The sequence below is a fragment of the Megalobrama amblycephala genome, linkage group LG10 (genome assembly GCF_018812025.1).
Source record: "Megalobrama amblycephala isolate DHTTF-2021 linkage group LG10, ASM1881202v1, whole genome shotgun sequence".
Classification (NCBI taxonomy): Eukaryota; Metazoa; Chordata; class Actinopteri; order Cypriniformes; family Xenocyprididae; genus Megalobrama; species Megalobrama amblycephala.
The window spans coordinates 1114899-1137500 of NC_063053.1; the positions used below are offsets into that span (position 1 = coordinate 1114899).

General features: G+C 35.5%; 1 protein-coding gene and 1 long non-coding RNA gene across 4 annotated transcripts in view; one reads left to right on the forward strand and one right to left on the reverse strand.

The window, feature by feature from the left end:
* tmem63ba (transmembrane protein 63Ba) overlaps positions 1-22602 on the forward strand; it is a 42630-nt gene that overhangs the window by 2858 nt on the left and 17170 nt on the right. The window contains exons 2-10 of one of the 3 annotated variants that reach the window (XM_048203870.1): positions 8385-8624; positions 10672-10751; positions 12820-12855; positions 16079-16169; positions 18443-18480; positions 20508-20650; positions 20780-20831; positions 20909-21017; positions 21973-22043. In XM_048203870.1, coding sequence (XP_048059827.1) covers positions 8415-8624; positions 10672-10751; positions 12820-12855; positions 16079-16169; positions 18443-18480; positions 20508-20650; positions 20780-20831; positions 20909-21017; positions 21973-22043 — 830 coding nt within the window. In that variant the 5' untranslated portion in view covers positions 8385-8414. Of the gene's footprint in view, positions 1-8384; positions 8625-10671; positions 10752-12816; positions 12856-16078; positions 16170-18442; positions 18481-20507; positions 20651-20779; positions 20832-20908; positions 21018-21972; positions 22044-22602 lie in introns of all 3 variants that reach the window. The other 2 variants (XM_048203869.1, XM_048203871.1) reach the window with 2 other exon arrangements.
* LOC125276424 lies at positions 613-14186 on the reverse strand. Its single transcript, XR_007186663.1, has 3 exons — positions 14125-14186; positions 10194-10295; positions 613-1470 (listed from the first exon to the last, which is right to left on the reverse strand). It is a non-coding gene; the product is annotated as an uncharacterized LOC125276424 (long non-coding RNA).

Below are 22602 nucleotides of genomic sequence, written 5' to 3' on the forward strand. Positions count from 1 at the left end.
GTACCTTTGGTTTATTAATATTATATCATTATTTCAATAAGGGTTGTGTGATACGGACAAAAAAAATAGAAATACTATCATGATTTTTTTTATCAATATTGCAATATGGATTTTAATCACAATTTTAAATATTTCCTTAAACACATACTTGTCTATATAATTTGTTTTTTTAGAGCTGCATGATTCTGGATAAACTGAGAATCACGACTTTTGTTTAAAATAGAGATGATGATTCCCTCACATTTCTGAATAGACAACTAAACAAAAAAAAAAGTCGGGTTGAATGAATGATTCAATGACTCACTCATAAAGACTTCACTAGATCAATATTTTTGAACTAATTTCTTGAATGATTCAATGACAAATACATTTTTTTTTACAGTCACGTGTCGCCACCTACTGGTGCAATGATGTAATTGATACAATCTTTATTTGAAGTGTCAAGTTTCAAATTCAAAAGGTGATTTACTCTATTTTGATCACAACCATAGACATCAGTGTTTATATCCAAACTATAAACTTTTATCCCAGTACTTCTGTGATAATACGAATTATTGTGAGACCGAAATAAAGATACAGTGTGGTTGAAAAGATTTGAATGTTCAGTGTGATCGTACTTGTCAAAAGTTTAATAGACAGTAGAATCACTGACATTCAGGAATAAGATTGTGTGGGTTTTAAATTGAGATGAGATCACAATCTTTTAACGAGTGATTGTGCAGCTCTACATTTTTTTGGAAATCCTGATCCTGATCCTTCCCTGAATTCGCCTCCCCTGTTTCTTGCTTTCTTTCGTCGTAATGGTAAACCTCACTCTAGATTTAGTCACGCTGCATTCAGAGCTGGCGGAAAAAACTTTCTGCAGTTTAGAAATCGTGCATGCTCACGTCGCAATTTTATTCCGATTTCGATGAATCATACAGTCCTAATTTCAATCCATAAAACTTCAAATGTTGCCATTGTATATTTCAATTTCTGACGACCACAGCTGCTGTTTTTTTTAATCATAAATTTCACAGATTTTTTAGAGTGTAGTTTGATAAATTTTGACAAGGTTGGTGGTTGACTTTGGAACTGGCACAAGGGTGAACTAACAGTTTGAAATGTTTTTTTTTTTTCGTCAATGTGGATTATTTAGACATTTAAAAATGGCTAAATTCAGCACATATCAGTCTGGCCAATATTTCGGCCTATCAAGGCTCTTCACTGGGCAATGTTTCAGAAAAATACACATCAGTGCACTGCAGTGATAAAATGATTTCGGTTTGTTCTTGTGTTTTATACTTGTAAAACTTTCAGGGTGTGCAGGATAGCCATCAGCTGTCATCTTTTAAGGGTAGGATAGGCAGTTTCAGAGAGGCTAGCAATAGCAAGTTAGCTTTGAAGGCAGAAGATCCCACCCTTCCTTCAGAGCGTCTCTAAAGCCACGCCTCCTCCAAAACACATGAACGCGCACAGCCAGAGCAGAGTCTGCAAAGCATCACGAGAGACGGCGTTAAATGACCTCATGTCTTAAAGCACATAACATTACAATAATAATGACTTGTACCTGACTGCTGCAGATTAATTTCAGCATTGATTGTGTTGAGATAGAAATACATAAATCTTGAGTCTTGAGGACGTAAACAGCTCAGAGTACAATGTCACGGGTTGCCATTTTGTAATTACGGTTATGACATGGCATGAACACAGCATGAGTTTGTTGTTTTGGTTCAGGAGGAAGTGTAAAAGGTGCTGCTGTGACTTTGTCTACAACTCTGCATAGCCTTACGGACCACTATAACGAAACCAGTATAACAAAGTGTTTATGAAAAACATTGCCTTACCTTTCAGTCCTGTCACTGGACATGTAAATGCTTGTAATGAGAATCAGTTTGCTGATATATGAGACACTAGACAATTGCATTCAGTGATAAGTATATGAAAATGAATATAGAGTACATGTTAAAAATAAAGTGGCAAAGTCTTCAGCACTTGATCAGGAAATATTTATTTCGTTGTTAGATACAGGTGGTGAAATTCAGTAGCAGACAGTGATACCATGGTATTAATTGTTGTTGTATATCACATTACAGTCCAGTAAAACAAAATGAAAGTTTTCGAATGTTCTCTTGAAGACTGCTGATAGTGTTTGTGAATTGGAATGACTTTGACTTTGGAAATGATGTTATAATATGTTATTTACAGCTTAGCACGATGAAATGGTGCCAGTATTACTTCACTCTTGTAATGTGGTTAATGATCGACTATTTCCTTTCACCTTGAGGCCAACAACCCGAAAGAACAGATTATCAGAACGGCACATTCTTATCCACAGCTTTCGATTTGTCTGTCTGTCTCATGAAAGCCACACTCTAAAGTGTAGTCCAACAGGGCATGAAGGTGATGTGTTTGTAAGCATTGCAGAACGATAGTGTTTCTTGGGTGTAGAAATCACTTGTTTGTTTGTTTGTTAGTATTTTACAGGCAATAGCAGTGGTTTGTGCTGATCCAAGGTCACTTGATGTTGTTACTCTCCATTAAATAGTAGCAAGGCTAATGTATTATTTATTATGGTTGTGCAGTACCATTCAGAATTGTATGCCGAATTATGATTGCATTTTTTAAATTAAATTCAAAACATTTTATGTCCATAATTTTTTAAAGAATATTTCTTGCACCAATATGAAAATTTTGGCTGATAACCGATAATTCTTTATATCTGAAAGCCGATAACCGATATATTGGCCGATAAATCTAAATCAGAATGTTTTCTTCTCTATTGGGTCACCAAAATATATTTTTAAAAGCTTTTTGTATTAATTGAAATGTCTCCTTTAATAATGTTTAAAAACATGACATACATTTATCTTTATATTAGAAATTATTTTGTTTTTTTCAGTTGACACAACCTATTTTGTCACGTCCCTTCTATGAAAGTGTTCTTGGGATATGAATAATAAAATTAGGAAAAAGACCATTCATTTTGCCATTCACATAAATGTGCTTTTTTAAATTCATTTTTTAAGTAAATTCATGATTATTCATTAAAATCACATTTATGAAAAAGTAATTTAAAGTTAGTTGAACTCTGTCTGAAATGTTCAGATCAATCATAAGAAAACTGATTTCAGTTCAAATTCTCAAGTTAAGCCTTTGATCAAAAATGATGAGGTTTCTGTCACAAAAAGTGCCAATTTCAGGCTTTAGTAGCAAAAGTGTGAGATTTTATGTAACTTTTTATTCACAATTACTGAATTAGTGTGAGGGACATCTGATTAATAGGAAAATGTTGATTTTATCACAAATACATTTTATAATAATATTCAGAGAGCTCCCATAGTGTCCATAACTTAAAATAATGACCAATAATAATAGGGATTTGATGCCTGGGATGGGAAAATATGTTTTTCTGGAAGTTAAATATGTCATTAATGTTGTGGGGTGTTCAGAAAAGTAATACATTTTGGTAAAAAATCTAAAAACGTGTAAGTCCAAATCGTACCGGTTTCGTGGAATGACTCAACGATAACATTAAAAGTCAACATATATCGCCTGATACCGATATGGTGGCCGATATATCGTGCATTCCTATTAAAATTGTTTAAATTAAATTCATAACATTTCTGTCCATATAGTTTTTATGAATATTTTATTTTTCAGTATGAATTACCCATAAACATTACCATATGGACATCTCAAGAAACTTTAGATATTTCCTTGTTTGAATTGTGTATTTAATTAGTATTTTTTTGTAATGCAAATTAAATATAACGATATAAATGAATGAATTTGTATTGTACAAGAACACTAAGAATACATAATTCGATTCAAATTCACACTCATGATTTGAATAGGAGCCACTTTTTTTTGTAATTCTCAGTTTTGCCCAAGTTTGATTTTAGTGAATGCTGCAGGTGTTGTGAACTCAGATCAATACTCTAATGTGACCTGTTGGCCTGAGATGATGAACTTTCGCAGACTAGATCATGTGAGTTTTGCTGAGCCCAGTGGAATGAAACTTGCACGAAGGAGGTCAGCAGCACTGGAGACATGTTACATCATATTTTTTGTCTGATATTCTCATCTGCTTTAAAGTTTCCTAATCAACATAGAAAGCAGACTGGTATATAATTTCTCTCCATCGATGATATGAAAGCAAGATTGTAGAGGTAGACAAATAATTGAATATAACAATCAAATCAGCAGTGATTTATAGTGTTGTCAAACTTTTTGAGGTCAGAACTTTCAGTTCACTTCAGAACTTAACAAGTGTCAGCATGTTTCGGTATGCTTTGTAGTTTCCAGTGAACCGTTCGGGATCAGTTCTCTCATTGATCTGTTGACCACATTTCCAGACATCTCAAAAACAGGTGAAAGAGCAACAATCTATCAGCGCTCAACCTTACGACATCAGCCTGACAACATATGGTTTGTCAAGATGAGACTGACTGTATGAGTTTTGAGGATGCCAGGAAGTCACAAGATCTGTCCGTGTAACAGCAGGCCTAATTGAACTTAAATAAAGGCAGTCAGTCAGTGAATGAGTCTCTGTAATATGGATCATTTGCAACCTGATGCTTTTATTAGAGCTTGGCTGTCACAAGCTTGTAACGTTTGCTGTCATGCGCTGTTTGTTTTCATGACTCGGCATTAGCGATGAGTTCAGAGGAACAGCAGCGGGGTGGATGTCCCAGCCATCTGTCCCAAAGGAACTCTTCCACGGCTGCCAGAGGCAATGCATTTACATTTGCGGTTAATTAAATGCGTTGAATTTAATGCAGTTAACTGATTGATCTAATCTGGCGTTTTTATGGTTTCATTGTGTTCTGTGTGAAGAAGTGCAGACCCCTAACACTGACTTTGGACACCAAAACACCAAGACCACTGATTTTCATTTTTACAAACCGATATCGGTTCTTAAATCCCAAGAATCGATTAGTCTAGTCTGTTTTCAGTTGATGAATGAGCAGAATATGTAGCGCCTCTCATCCAATAAATCGCAATAATCTTTGTTACTTTTGATATGAAGCAAAGTCTCAGATTTCAAACGACATCCATCTTATTATGAGATTCAAAAGATAAATACCGTTTTGGCGCTGTTTAATGTGGCGTGACAGATCGCTTTAGCACCTCAGTTAAAGAGAAGCATGTGATCATCCTCTCCTCCGCTTTAATACCAGTTACAGCGAAATAAACATGCATGAACATCTGAAGGTATGTTAAAATATACAGTACAACTTACTGAAATCCGTATCATGTCTCGTGTAATCGCTCAATCAGTGCTTCAACCTCGGAAAGACGTCAATAAAACAGCTTCACTGTCACGTGACGTCACATTTACCTCAGAAAAACATATTCAGTGACCATAAACTCATTAGTCAGCTAGAAAAGTGACTCTAGAAAGCAGCATTCTGATAAATATAGCTATGCACCGTCACATATTCATTATAATCTTTAATGTTCTTCAATATTTAATGCATGTTTGAATAAATCAGTTATGACAGCCACGATTTAAATGTTTATATTTCACAAAAACGAATTGGAGTAGAAATATGATTATGTAATTCTAAACTTTATTTATAATAATAATATCACTGTGTGTAATTTAAGTATTTGTTTATAAATAAGTTAATTTAACTTTCAACATGTGTAGTTTACAGCATTAGTTGAGAGATTTTTTTCCTCTAGAAAATTTACCATGTACTGTAACTGAAATACTACATCCAAAATAATAGGAATCGAATCGAATCGTGAAAATTGTGTCAATACCCAGCCCTATGAATCATAACATTATAAACTTCACTGTAAACCCTAACACTTAAAATAATTAATTGGTTTGAGTAGGACAAACTTAAATTAAACAAATTAGTTCAGTCAAATTAACTTTCATGAGTATTTACCACTTTCTTTTTCTTTCAAGTTAACAGAACTGATATATTTTAAGTAAACTAAACGGTTTCATAGTTTTGAGTTTAATGAACTTACTTCTTTTAATTAAGACAAACTTCAGTTTAACAGAAACTGGGCGGGATTTCTATTTCCCAGCATGCTTTGCCCATAGCACTCGAAAGGGAGAGCAAATGTTGTTTTTTTGTGCAAGATTAATGTTAAGTGTGAGAGTTTCTGATCATGTGAGGTTTTTGGAGAGTTTCCATCAAGTGGTGCAGGTTTGAGAGCAAATATGATGTTTCATATTGCTGTACTCATTCAGCAACCGCACTATTGTTAACATGTTAGCAAATTAGCATTTTCTGAAATTGCTTGTTATAGCTAGCTAAGTTTACACTAATAAAAATGTTTACATTGAGGTTATATGATAATTTTAAGTTCCATATATGAATTGGTGTACTCAAGTTAAGAACAATTAAAATATGAGTTAATATTAAGTAAGCCAGTTCTGCTTACTTAAACTTCAACTGATTGCCTCAGTTTTTTTGAGTTTTGCCAACTTATTCGGGTTTACAGTGTTTGATTTGAAACAAAAAGACAAAAGTTCAAGAATGTATACTTTCGACATCATTTGCAGTCCTCAATGGGAGTGGATGGGCGTTAAAGTGTGTGAAGTGCTTGTGATTCTCTGATTGGTAGAGATTTTCTTTGCAGTATCATGGGTAATGTATTTTTATTTTATTTTTTCCCCAGGAATTCTGCTGTTAAACAATTATTTAAAGTGCTCACTTTCCTTGTAATGTATTGGAATTTGAAAGTGAATTGGTGTCAAAGATGATATGCTGATAAGTAACCTCACCTTCAGCTGGCTTGGCACAGAATTTGGTTTATTACGAAACACAGCGTGTGACTTTCTCTCCCCCATCACCCTTATATGCTGTATTTATTTTCCATTGGAAAAGTCAGAGTCCTGCTGACACAGTTAACATAACTTTTGGTTCTGACATTAATACACACTCTGGACAGCCAATGTGTGTGTGTTCCTTTAGCAGATTTGTTGCATCCTTTAAACAAAATATTAGCAAATGTAAATGACCAGTGGTAATATTTGTTAAAGGATTAGTTCAGAATTAAAACTTCCTGATAATTTACTCTCCTCCATGTCATCCAATATGTTCATGTCTTTCTTTCTTCAGTCGAAAAGAAATGAAGACATTCCAGGAAACATTCCAGGGTTTTTCTCCATATAGTGGACTTCACTGGGGTTCAACGGGTTGAAGGTCCAAATGTCAGTTTCAGTGCAGCTTCAAAGAGCTCTACATGATCCCAGACGAGGAATAAGAGTCTCATCTAGAGAAACCATCGGACATTTTCTAAAAAAATAAATAAAAATGATATACTTTTTAACCACAAATGCTCATCTTGCACTGCTCTGTGATGCTCCACTTTGTAAACACTGGATCGGTACTTCCGTGACCTTTCCAACATGATTATGCATCACAGAGCAGTGCAAGATGAGCATTTGTGGTTAAAAAGTATATAATTGCTTTAATGTCCGATGGTTTCTCTAGATAAGACTCTTATTCCTCGTCTGGGATCATGTAGAGCTCTTTGAAGCTGCACTGAAACTGACATTTGGACCTTCAACCCGTTGAACCCCAGTGAAGTCCACTATATGGAGAAAAACCCTGGAATGTTTTCCTTAATTTCTTTTCCACTGAAGAAAGAAAGACATGAACATATTGGATGACATGGAGGTGAGTAAACTATCAGGATATTATTAATTTAGTGTCATTGAGATACTATTATAGTTTTTAGTGAAATATTCCTTAGTATTTTAAATATACGGGCGATTTTAGACAGTGTTCCCTCGGGAAGAACTTGGTACAGTTGGTGCATTTGGCCTCCGAGAGATGCCTCAAACTGACTGTCCATTGTCAATCCGTTTGGTGGCTGATCTCACCGTAGGAGGAATATAGATGTGTCTGTGTTGAGCCAGAGCACAGCATGCACAGCCTTGGAGGTCCACAAATCTCTTAATGTAGAGATCTGTTTTCAGTCACTCACAGCAGAGCTTTCATGCAGTTACATAATTCGCCAAGTTCCACCTTTAGACATCAGATTTATGATATCGAGCTGCGACTGCTGATGTGTGTTCTCTTAATGCATTCTCTCTTACGTTACAGAACCGGTCTTTCCTGTAAGATACTTTGCAAAACCGTTCTCTTTAGTTTCTGAAGAAAGCAAAAGCCAGATTGATTGTTTGCCATTATTTCAGGCTTTTCGATCTTTAAATGTGTTCAGCTATGTTCTTAAAGGATTAGTTAACCCAAAAATTTCTATGAATTTCTTTCTTTTGTAAAACATGCAGAATGACAGACATTGTTTTCACATCTAACTATCCCTTTAAAGACCCCAGGTGATCAGTATTAGAGCTTTTCGTCCATTTTTGTTACCTTTGGGTCATCTACATGCAAGTTATTAATAACGCTCTTCCTCTCGTCTCCTAACAGGTGGAGTTTCAGGATGCAGCAGTACTGAGGATGCTGATTGTCTTAGTTTTGCTCATGATGGTTGGGAGCAGTGAAGCACAGGGATGCACACCCCCGGAGAGCTGCTCCGGCTCCAACGCCACCTTCAGCAACACCTCCAGGGACTACTGCTATACGGCCCGGATCCGCAGCACCGTGCTCCAGGGCCTGCCCTTCGGAGGAGTGCCCACCGTACTCGCGCTCGACTTCATGTGCTTCTTGGTGCGCATCACAAGCTTACAATTTTCATTTGTTCATTTGTAATGGGTTTGTCATTTAAAGTCAACATGAAATTAATCTGGACCCTGTTTACTTTCTTAACACACATTCCTGCACTATTTTGCAAATGCATGTTATAATTTTTATTGTAAACTCTATAATCTTCCGGTGAGACTTCTCTGGTGATTTCATTTAGACCACTTAAAGGTTAAAATACATTCTCTTACCCCATTTTATTCTAGTATTCATTAGTATGCCATTCCAGCTCAACCAGTAGCGTGAGTTTGGGGTGTGGCTGAGCCAGAGGGTGTTTAGCCCCCCAGGAATCGTGTCTCCTTTAGGACCCGAGTGATCCCGTTTGTTCAACTGGCTTTTAATGGATAGTGTTTTTAGTACCTGATCATAATTTCTGCAAAATCACTTTGATTTATATTGTTTAAAATGCATTACAATGACCATATAACAGAAGCTATAGTTTGTCAAATCAAGCATTTCTTGTTCTTACTGTTTTTAGTTGGCTTATGTACTAGCATAGCCTATTTCTACCCGATTAGCCTGCTATCTTAGCTTATATTATATTAGGCATGTTTTTTGCTTCCAATATCTGTTTCCAGTTTGTTATTATGCAATACATAGACATTAATTTCATATTTCAAGCATGTTGTTTGTGCACTTAATGTAATAAACATCATACAATACGCTTTATTTTTGTAACTTCACCTTTAAACGCCACCTCTCCACAATCAACAACAATATTGCATTCATTTTTAAAAGCAACGCCCACATCTCAAATTCCAATCAACAACTACTTCCATTTCATAGTGACTTTAAAGAGTTAGTTCAACCAAAAATCATATTTCTGTCATTAATTACTCACCCTCATGTCGTTACACACCTTTAAGACCTTCGTTCATCTTCAGAACACAAATTAAGAAATTTTTGATGAAATCCGAGAGGTGACTCGCCCATAGACGGCAATATAATCGACACTTTCAAGGTCCAGAAAGGTACTAAAGACATTGTTAAAACAGTCATGTGACTGCAGTGGTTCAACTTTAATGTTATGAAGAGACGAGAATACTTTCTGTGTGCAAAAACAAAACAAAATAACGACTTTATTCAACAATCTCTTCTCTTCTGTGTCATTCTCATTTTTCATCCAGCACCTCCAGGTTCTACGTCAGAACGCCGACTCGTTATTGGCCGGCTCCTGCGTCAGCATCACATGCATGCGTCATGCTGATCACATGACCAGAGCTGGCCAATACTGAGCCAACATTCTGATGTAAACACTGAAGCTTCACTGTGTTACTGCGTCACCTGCGTAAGATAATGACAGGGCAGAGATTGATGAATAAAGTCATTATTTTCATTTTGTTTCTGCGCACAAAATGTATTGCTGTCTATGGACGTGTCATATACCTCTCGGATTTCATCAAAAAGATCTTAATTTGTGTTCTGAAGATGAACGAAGGTCTTACATGAAGGTGATTAATTAATGACAGAACTTTCATTTTTGGGTGAACTAACCCTTTAATGTTGATTAGTGATAATGTAAAAATTACAACTTACATCCAGATGCTCTCAAGGGTGAACTTGACTTTCATCCTCCATGTTTCAGTCAAAATGCCTCCTCATAAGTGGATGCCAGTGGTGTTTCAGGAGGGGAGTCAACTGCAATAAATGGAGGTCATTGTTCAATTAACTGCAAATTCACATTCATGTCAGGTCTGGTGTGGTGTAGAATGCCCACTTTCCATTATCCAATCAATTCCCAATGGATAAAAGTAAAGTTAGCAGGTTGCGAAAGCAATTTTCATGTTGACTGGGGATCTGTAAATATGCTTTAAATTCTGTGGACATCTTTATCATTCACACTAGTTACATATTTCTGATAATCTTCGATTAAATCTGTGATGATCTAGTTTTGCCGCGGTTCTAAATTTATGCACTTTAGGAATGTGTTTCATAATTGTGCCTGTTCGGCATTTGTGTTTGAATGCATGTGTGAATTTGATTGTGTAACATCATGTATGTTCTGGGTCTCCAGGTGCTGCTGTGTGTGTTCTCTGTCTTGAGGAAGGTGGCGTGGGATTATGGCCGTCTCGCGTTGGTCTCTGATGCCGACAGGTAAAAATAATTATATTCCGTACAGTACAGACTAAATGTATACAGCTGGACGCTTGATTCATCAGTCATGATGTAGACCTTTGATTCGTCCAGATAGCAGAGAAAATGCCTCCTGCAGGAATGCATTGAACGCTGTAAGACAACAGCATGCTCTCAGCTGCTGCGTAATGGGTTTAGCCAATGGATTGCTTGTTCAGACAGCTCAGCTAGTCTTATTCGATTAGTAATATGACCCTGCCTTTCAATCACACTCACATCCTGCGATTTGCAAACTGGTTTGAGCGGCATTTAAGTGCACGAGAGATTGTTTATGGGAGATCTGATTATATCCAAGCATCTCGAACCTGTTTTTGATGTTCTGATGTCAGAACCTGCACTCCATGTTTCAGGCTAGCACATCTATTTTAACAAAGTCATGATTTAGCTCGAGTCAGATCCATTTACAGTATTTTACGAGCAACTCATGTAGTCATTTAAGGTAGTCATCAACCCTTAAATACATGGAATGGCTTGTTTTGTGTGTACCTACCCAGCATTCATTGATCTATTTTGAACATTTGGTTCCATAAACATTTCCCTGAATCACAGCACCTACATTATACCTTTCGAGTCATCTATTTAAACATTATTAAAGTTTGCACGGGGTCAAGTGAAATCCTGGAAAGCCAGATCATGAAGCCGAATGCCTGTTACAACTTGGCTGTGCATTACATTTTTAATAAATGATTCAACAGTGAAGTTTGGAAACATTACTATATTTAATGTTTTTGAACAGTCTCTTATGCTCATTAAGGCTGCATTTATTTCATAATAAATACAGAAAAAAACAATAATATTGTGACATATTATTACAATTTAAAATGATGGTTTTCTATTTGAATATATTTCACAAAGTAATTTATTCCTGTGATGCAAAGCTGAATTTTCAGCATCATTACTCCAGTCTTCAGTGTCACATGATCCTTCAGAAATCATTCTAATATGATGATTTGATGATTTATTATCAATGTTGGAAACAATTGTGCTGCTTAATGTTATTTTATAACCTGTGATACTTTTTCAGGATTCATTGATGAATAAAAGGTTAAAAATATCAGCATTTATTCAAAATATAAATCTTTTCTAACAATATAAATCTTTACTATCACTTTTTATCAATTTAACACATCCGTGCTGAATAAAAGGTATTAATTTCTTTCAAAAAAAAAAAGAAAGAAAGAAAAATTACTGACCGCAAACTTTTGAACGGTAGCGTATATTGTTACAAAACATTTCTATTTTAAATAAATGCTGATATTTTTTAACCTTTTATTCATCAGTGAATCCTGAAAAAGTATCACAGGTTATAAAATAATAACTGTTTCCAACATTGATAATAAATCATCATATCAGAATGATTTCTGAAGGATCATGTGACACTGAAGACTGGAGTAATGATGCTGAAAATTCAGCTTTGATCACTGGATATAAATTATATTTTAAAGTATATTAAAATAGAAAACCATCATTTTAAATTGTAATAATATTTCACAATATTATTGTTTTTTTCTGTATTTATTATGAAATAAATGCAGCCTTAATGAGCAGAAGAGACATTGTTCAAAAACATTAAAAATAGTAATGTTCCCAAACGTTTGACTGGTAGTGTACGTGTTCCAGGTTTTCGTCGTAGAACTGTTTCCTTATGTCGCAGATTTAATATCTTGTTTACAAACAGGTCAAGCCACCATTACTAGTTTGAAAGTGGAAAAAGCTGCTAACAAAAACAGGAAATACGTGCTGTTAGCTACATCCAATCAGTATCAAGAATTTAACAATTTTGTGGTATTTTTAATATAGTATGGTTTCATTCTTATATTTATTTTACTGTTTTATTTAAACACCAATAATGCAAACTTCCTCAAAGATTTGGTGTGATTACGTGTAATAACTCGCACCACAGAGTCAAAGGAAAAGTGTCATTGCATATCAGCTGCGTATTAGTATCTTCTTCCTCTGAATGAATGATCTCATACTTTGACTAGTTTCTGTCAAGCATGAACTTGAATCATTTCTTTTCCCTCAGTAGGCGGAATCAGCACTATCAGCGTCTGGACGAGGAATAGTATGTGTTGTTTTTACTCTTCAGCTCTCTCTTCCAAGGACGCCTTGTGTCTGCTTTTTGAATTGACCCTCTGGCATTTCCTCTGCTGTGTGCTCTATCGGGTGGATCTGGGGTGAACTCGTTCACTGTGTATTTGTTTCCTAATAACTCTTTCTACTTATTTCTATCGTCCTTTTTACTTTACTTCTTTCCTAGAGTCCATTGGTTGAGGGTTTCTCGAGATAATCATCACATTTACCTGAGCTAATCAATATAATTGTGTGATTTGTGTCTTTTAAAGGTGAAGTGTGTAATTTCCGTGCCATTCGCATCATCGTTCGGTGCAAAAATAATTGATTCCTGAACCCTTCTACTACATTTTCTCATCTGTCTCTTCCATTGTTGTTGACATATCAGACTGCTCAAACAAACAGCAAAATTAGGAAGTCAGACTACAAATGGTTTACTTAGTTTCTCTTTGCAAAAACTACACACTTCACCATTAAATGGTATGTTTTCGTTCCTCTAAGCGTGCACTTTCTGGCCAGGGTCTTTGCACCCTATAGGTCCCACAGGGAAGAGGCTTACTGGGAGAGGTAAAGCATCCTGTGATGGCATAGAAAACCCCTGTGTGACTGTAAGACCTAGTTTTGATGAATACCTGTTGTTTGATTGTTTTTGTCATTGACAAGCAGAAAGTACTGATCCTTATTAGAAGTGGCCCTATAGAAGTGTTTGTGGATATTGCAGCTAGAGAATGACACATACACTGGCCCCAAAATCTATTTTAATATTTAAGACACACTTGCATAAATTATCAAACAGGATGCCGTTTGACTTTTATTTTGACTGGCAGCACAAGCTAAATGCCACTATTAGTTCATACTTTCTGAACTACAGCTTTTGGAGGTCATTGTATCATTGTCTTTGCATATCTCTGTTTAACACACTCTGCCTCTAATCTAATTTATGTTCCTCTCTCTGCATGTTCATCTCCTTTCTAGGTTTACTGCAGTCTCTTTGTGACCAATCTGTGTGTAACGCCCCTGAGCCTCTGATGCTAATTCTGTGTTTGCGTTTGTATGTGCACAGTCACTTATTGCTGCATGCCCAACATGTGGTTAGCCTTGATATGCCCTGATGGAGCTGGAGTAATCTGAGCCGTTCCCACCATTCAAGTCTCCATGCAGTAAATAATTTTATCCCTTAAAACTTATCTTTGACAATCACAATGACATATTTAAAGGATTAGTTCATTTCAGAATTAAAATTTTCTGATAGTTTACTCACCTCCATGTCATCCAAGATGTTCATGTCTTTTTTTCTTCAGTGGAAAAGAAATGAAGGTTTTTGAGGGATTTTTCTCCATATAGTGGACTTCACTGGGGTTCAACGGGTTGAAGGTTCAAATGTCAGTTTCAGTGCAGCTTCAAAGAGCTCTACATGATCCCAGACGAGGAATAAGAGTCTTATCTGGAGAAACCATCGGCCATTTTCTAAAAAAAAAAAAATAAAATATATACTTTTTAACCACAAATGCTCATCTTGCACATGCTCCACGCATGACGTAATCATGTTGGAAAGGCCACGGCTTAGTTCACTTTGTAAACACTGGATCGGTACTTCCGTGACTTTTCCAACATGATTAAGTAACATGAACATCAAATGTTTCTATTTACAATGTGTTTTTGCAGCAATGAGCAATGTAGCCAATCGCAGACATGTTTGTTGATCTCTTGAACACAGTGGTGTTTAATTTAGTCAGAATCCACTCAGCAGTCAAAAGAAATTATGAGCAGTTTCTTTTTTTCACTGCAGTTTTAAGGGGAAAAAATGGTGTTGACTGATGAATTTGCATATGGTTCATCTTAAAGCATATTAAAACACCACATACAGTACAGTCCAAAAGTTTGGAACCACTAAGATTTTTAATGTTTTTAAAAGAAGTTTCGTCTGCTCACCAAGGCTACATTTATTTAATTAAAAATACAGTAAAAACAGTAATATTGTGAAATATTATTACAATTTAAAATAACTGTTTTCTATTTGAATATATTTCACAAAGTAATTTATTCCTGTGATCAAAGCTGAATTTTCAGCATCATTACTCCAGTCTTCAGTGTCACATGATCCTTCAGAAATCATTCTAATATGCTGATCTGTTGCTCAAGAAACATTTAATGTGCACAATTGTACAAAATATTTGTGTACAATATTTTTTTTCAGGATTATTTGATGAATAGAAAGTTCAAAAGAACAGTGTTTATCTGAAATCTAATCTTTTGTAACATTATTAATGTCTTTACTGCCACTTTTGATTGATTTAATGCATCCTTGCTGAATAAAAGTATTCATTTCTTTAATTTCTTTTCAAAAAAATAAAAATAAAAATTCTTACTGACCCCAAACTTTTGAACGGTAGTGTATAATGCTACAGAAGCTTTGTATTTCAGATAAATGCTGTTCTTTTGAACTTTCTATTCATCAAGGAATCCTGAAAAAAAAAAGTACAAAACTGTTTTCAACATTGAAAATAATCATAAATGTTTATTGAGCAGCAGATCATCATATTAGAATGATTTCTGAAGGATCATGTGACACTGAAGACTGGAGTAATGATGCTGAAAATTCAGCTTTGCATCACAGGAATAAATTACTTTGTCAAATATATTTAAATAGTACACAGTTATTTTAAATTGTAATAATATTTCACAATATTACTGTTTTTTACTGTATTTTTAATTAAATAAATGTAGCCTTGGTGAGCAGACGAAACTTCTTTTAAAAACATCAAAAATCTTAGTGGTTCCAAACTTTTGGACTGTACTGTAGATATATAAACAACATAAAAAACTTGATTTTTCTTTAGCTGACAATCAAAATAGTACTATATAGCAAATCTCAACTGCTTGATTGCTCGTATCATCGTAAAATGTGAACTATATTATCGCCCAGCTCTAATCTGCTAAATGTGACATTAAGGTACTATAAACATTATGATTTTCTGTAAAGCTGCTTTGAAACAATGTGTATTGTAAAAAGCACTATCCAAATAAATCTCAAAAAAAAACCAAAATTATTAACGAATTAGCATGTGTTATTTGCTGGAAATATTAGTATTAGATCAAATCTTTAGTCTTATATTTATGAAGTGGCATGCCATTAAGTGACTGTACACCTATATGTTAGCTTAAGTTCAGTGCTCGGAGAGGGCGTGTGTTTGATCATATGTGTTTGTGTTCAGTGTGGCCTCCGCCATGCAGACGCCTGCTGACTCCCGATACGAGCGTCTCACCTCTGTGTCCAGCTCGGTCGACTTTGACCAAAGGGACAACGTAAGTAGCTTGCATTGTCATTATTGTGGATGCTTATGACTATATTCAGAATGGAATACTACAATACTGCACAGTCTATTTGTTAAAACCTGTGTGAAACAGCATTCAGCATGCAACAGTGGGAGTCAAGCTGTAGTTTACTACATAGAAACTTGTAGATGCATTTAAGTTGTACATACAGAGAATAATCAACACATAGTATTAGACATATTCTATATACAGTACAGTCCAAAAGTTTGGAACCCCTAAGATTTTTAATGTTTTTAAAAGAAGTTTTGTCTGCTCACCAAGGCTACATTTATTTAATTAAAAATACAGTAAAAAACAGTAATATTGTGAAATATTATTACAATTTAAAATAACTGTTTTCTATTTGAATATATTTCATAAAGTAATTTATTCCTGTGATGCAAAGCTGAATTTTCAGCATCGTTACTCCAGTCTTCAGTGTCACATGATCCTTCAGAAATCATTCTAATATGCTGATCTGCTGCTCAAGAAACATTTATGATTATTTTCAATGTTGAAAACAGTTTTGTACTTTTTTTTTTCAGGATTCCTTGATGAATAGAAAGTTCAAAAGAACAGCATTTATCTGAAATACAAAGCTTCTGTAGCATTATACACTACCGTTCAAAAGTTTGGGGTCAGTAAGAATTTTTATTTTTATTTTTTTGAAAAGAAATTAAAGAAATGAATACTTTTATTCAGCAAGGATGCATTAAATCAATCAAAAGTGGCAGTAAAGACATTTATAATGTTACAAAAGATTAGATTTCAGATAAACACTGTTCTTTTGAACTTTCTATTCATCAAATAATCCTGAAAAAAAATACTGTACACAAATATTTTGTACAATTGTACACATTAAATGTTTCTTGAGCAGCAGATCAGCATATTAGAATGATTTCTGAAGGATCATGTGACACTGAAGACTGGAGTAATGATGCTGAAAATTCAGCTTTGATCACAGGAATAAATTACTTTGTCAAATATATTCAAATAGAAAACAGTTATTTTAAATTGTAATAATATTTCACAATATTACTGTTTTTTACTGTATTTTTAATTAAATAAATGTAGCCTTGGTGAGCAGACGAAACTTCTTTTAAAAACATAAAAAATCTTAGTGGTTCCAAACTTTTGGACTGTACTGTACATTAATAAATAATTATGTATTATTCTTTGTAAATTCGCATTCCATTCACAAGAATGATTACTATAACGATAACCGCATTATGTTAATTATAAGTGTGCACTGCAGTTATGTCATCTGCCAATTTAAATGCTTGAGTTCTTTAAAGTCGGATAAACGTTTTTCGTTCATCAGCTAGAAAAAGTCGTTCTGAAAGTGATTCCAACATGATTAACTATAATTAAAACTAAAAGCATAAAATAAACATTATCATTACTTTAAATAAATATTATTTTATTTCAGCTAACGTTTATTTCAGGTAGTTGCCAAGGCATCTTTTCTCAATTTCTTTTAGTTTAACTTGAAGTACTAAAATAAAATACTGAAGTAAAAATTAATAAGAACTCTGTATACATGTTTTTAAAAATGTAGCTTAAATTAAAATGAAAACGTGAAAATAAAAATGTTAAATATGAATAAAAACTATAATAGTATATCAATGATAATAACGCTTTAGTTATATAGTGGTGTAGACCTCCTTATTCTAGAATTAGAATAATTATTAAAACTTATCACTATCCCTGTTGTGAACAGGCCTTAAAGCTATCTGCAATGTTTTTTGTGAAGGTCAGAGCAGCACATGCTGCATGTCGACAGGTGCAAGCCCTGGCACGAGTCTTTTGAAAGGGAGTTCACTCTCGAAAATAGTATGCAAATTTTCTATATGCACAGAAACCCGGATGACCAGTATGCATGCTGCATATACCGAAATATTAGTAAAGCTGGAATATATAGCATTCTCAACATTCCCTTCATCTTCCTTACTCGCATATATTCACTCTCTCGGTTTTTAAAAAAGCACACGCAGGCGGTTTTTCTTGTCATCTACACACAGCTCTATCTCTCTCACTGCACACACACCTGTGGATTTCATAATGGAACACACAACGCCTTTTGACAGCCATTTGTTTGCCTCTCCCTTCCCTGCTGTGATCTGGAATAACTGCACTTATGTAAACTGGTGTCACGTGCCCACGCAGCCTCGAACAAGTCCTCAAACGGCACTGGAGACATTGTCTCTGAATGTTGAGGTGATTGACAGGCAATTGAATATGATGTTCTTTGTCTCTGTTTGTAGGGTTTCTGTTCCTGGCTAACAGCCATCTTCAGGATAAAGTGAGTCCTTTCTGCTGTTACTGTATGTATTTCTGTTTATTTCAACAACAATGACTTACTAACTATAGGAACTGTGCTGCAAAAACATTTTACATGTCCGCAATGTCAATGGTCCTTTTCAAATTAGAAGTAGAGGAAATGATGAAGTAGGAAAGATAGATTATTCCAATTATTCCAGTTGGTGTATAACAAGATTTGCCAAAAGTTTATTAAAGCGCCACACCCAGATAACCGAAAATCGTCAAAGAGGCGGGACGTGGGTGGAGCTGAGGTGCCTGGTTGCTGAAACCACGCCCGCCTAGCTCGACTTTATCAAGTTAGCTCACATTAAGGAGTAGGGCTGTACGATTTGTCGCATGATACGAAAAATAACATTGAAATTGAATGTGATTATCGCTTAAACGTGATTCTTGGTGTCATTATGAAATCGCAAAAGCTGCGATTATTTTATTTTTTTGCGCAGCTTGTCAATGAACTACGGCTCCAAATGCTAATCCATCTGAAAGCACTGCGAGTTTGAATCGCTTATACTGTACATTTGAAAAAGCAACGCCTCAAACATCTTTTCAGACATGAGAAGCATTTATTAGCATCTTGTCCAACAAAAGACAACATTTAATAACATGTTTTTACTCCAAACTCACTTCATCACGAAATGACGTGGCTTCTTGCACAGAATAAGGCAGTCGTGTGTTTATTAGTCATGTTTAATTAATCAAAGCGTTTCCATCTTCTGTTTATTCAGCTACAGTGATATGATGCGTGTTATCTTCTGCGGCAGGGCATATTTTGAGTTTCTGCGCAAGAGCGCCCTCTGGCTTTCAGATGGAGAAGTATTTACTACTGATTACAGAGCCGTACAGCTCTGACAAGCTGTGCATTAAATAATCACAGCCTTTGCCAAATCACATGCGATTTTATCGTGATAAATCATGCAGCCCTACTAAGGAGCTAGCTAGCTATCTTAGATACTATCTAAAATATAAAGATAACAAGTTATACAACATTTGAAAGTTCTAAAGGTTTTCTGTCAATCTACAGTGTCTGTTTACGATATAGATGCTCCAGCAACAGTAATATTGTCATTTGTGTCGGGTGTGCAAAAGACAACACGCAAAATCAAAACGGGACTTCATACATTTGTAATGAAATGTCGATCGCGAGATGAATCCAATCCATCACACTTGGGTAAAATGACCATGATTTGAAAAACATCCAACAGCACTTTTTGTACACAAAAGCATTAAATCCATGAATTATTGATATATTATCCATTGTTTGCATCATATTTCTTCTGAACAATCTGCTCTCCATCATCGTTCTTCAAGAAATTATGCAATCTGAGCAGCGTTTGTTGTAAAACTGATTGGACTCTCACAAACAAATAAGCCCATGTCCAAAGTATATTTTTCAAAACAGTACAGCAGTTTTACTAATAATATCCAAGCAGCGCTGTCGGATTTTGTGGAGGCTTGAGAGTCATATTCTCCAGCCACTGTCATTGTTGTAAATCTGACTGACAAAACTTTTAGATGATCCAACAACGTGTGTTCTGTTTATCTTCCGCATGTGTGCACATGTACACGGACGTACAAAGAGACACTAAATTCAGCGGCTGGAATTAGCTGAGGTGATGGCTAACCGACAGCGGACAAACGACTAGTAGTGACAGCAGCGGCAATCCACCTGTCACTCAAGTGGCCACGCCCTAAATTATGCAGAACTTTAAGGCTTAATATAATTTAAACGGATGAGTTATAAAAAAATTCACCCTCCTCGCAGCTGTCATGAAGGGCAAAATTAGCTATATAGACCAAAACCACTTTTTGTACCAGGCTGTAAACGTGTTTTTTTCTGCTGTAACGTTGGGCATTTTAACATGGGATTATATGGCATTTGACTCCCTTTTGGAGCCTGTCTCTAGCGGCCAGTCGATGAATTGCAGTTTAAGTCACTTCCGTGTCGGATTCAAGAGATAGAACGGATGGTTGCCGCTTGGTACTAACACATCTCTCTCACCCTTACAGAGATGATGAGATCAGGGAGAAGTGTGGCGAGGACGCCGTGCACTACCTCTCATTCCAGAGGCACATCATTGGTCTGTTGGTGGTGGTGGGCGTGCTCTCTGTGGGCATTGTCCTGCCCGTCAACTTCTCAGGAGACCTATTAGGTGAGTCAGGAGAGTTTGAGTGAGTCATCAAGGATTACATGTCTGAATGCAGACATTCGGGTTTCTGTTCCTTTAGTTTATAAGACTAAAGACTCCCTATGACCCGATTCTTGTCTTTTCTTTCTACAGAAAATAATGCCTACAGTTTTGGGCGAACTACAATAGCCAACTTGAAATCAGAGTAAGTCCCGGTTAATGTCTGTGACACTGAATTGACCCTTGAATGATTGTTGATGAATGTTTTTCGCTCTCTTTCAGTAATAACCTGCTATGGCTACACACTACATTTGCCTGCTTATATCTGTTACTGACTGTGTACAGCATGAGGAGACACACATCAAAGATGCACTACAAAGAGGATGACTTGGTGAGCAGAGACAACTTACCCAAAACACTTCAGAGAAATGTTCTGGGTTCAATACAAGTTTCTGTTTACAGCCAGGTTTATTATAGTTAACTATAAAACTATAAACAACATTTATAGTTACTTGAAATAAGGAAAAAGTTTACTAAAATATACTAAAATAATATAATATTTTAAAAACTTAAACTTACTTTTTTAGCTAAATGCACAACAAAATAAAAAAAAATGTACGCTTCGGTTGCTCAACAACAACAAAGCTGGAGAATCTAACGCAGCCAAAATGACGAAAGTTTTCAGCCTTACATTGTTCAAACCGGAGTCGACACTGATGGAGAGACTCAGGAAGAAGTTACAACTTTTAGAGTGAAACTGGACGTTTCTGATTGGTTAGTGGATACATTTATGTAGTTGCCAGGGTCAACTTGCAAACTATCCACTTAAACTTGGAAAAAGTCAGATTTTCATGATATGTCCCCTTTAAAATGAGAAAGAAAATAGTTCAAAATAGGAATAAAAACTATGCTAATATCTCGATACTAAAATAATGCTGTATACACAGAATATTTGGCAAAATGTCCTGTATTATGAACCTTAGTCAGGGTAAACAGCCCATTGCATCCCACTTTACTTGTGAAATCTGGCATAGTTTTTGAAACGGGATATTCATCCTGAAAATAATAAAGGGTGGGACTTGGTTTTATCCATTAGAAATTTAAAATAAAAGTGAAAAAGGGGTTGAAAATATGATATGAACTGATATAGAATGTCTCTTCACAGACTCATTCTCCTTTGTGTCAAATTAAAAATGTATATCCTGACTAAGGCATAGTTTAGTGCTGCGTGATATTTCTCTCTTAATGGGGATCAACAATGAGCATCAATCAATATTGTGGTTGAAATAATATTGCTAATGCTAATAAACTGTACTCTGATGTCTCCACATTGTCTCCATTCACAGGTGAAACGCACTTTATTCATTAACGGGATCGCCAAATATGCAGAAGAGAGTGAAATAAAGCAGCATTTCGAGTAAGTTCGTGCTGAAAATAGTAATTTTATGTCACAATGCTCATTAGGATCTACCCCCTCATCATCGGTAAAGGAGAAGTGTGTAATTTATGCACCTGTATGGCTTTTTTTCTTCTGTGGAACACAAGAGAAGGTTATTTTTCTATACAATGAAAGTCAGTGGGGTCCAATGTTGTTTGGACCTTTTGCTGGATCTTCTTTTGTGTTTGGCAAAAGAAAAAAGTCATACAGGTTTGGACATGAGGGTGAGTATATGATGGCAGAATTTAAATGTTGGGAATTTAAATCCACACAGTAAATTCAAGCACGCTGACATGCCTAGGCTTAGTCCTGAGACACGTAAGACAATGACAACCTTAACTGTTTTAATTGCTCGAAAGTGGTCATGCGGCTACAAGACGCTCGGTGTGTCCATCCACTCAGTTTGTCTAATCTCATTTCCTGCTGAAGAATGTGTGGGCACAATACATGTCTTTTTCAGGATGTGTAGATAGAGGACAAAGAGGATGCTTAGAACAAACTCAAAATGAAGTAGAACAGATATCAGTCTCACAGTCAT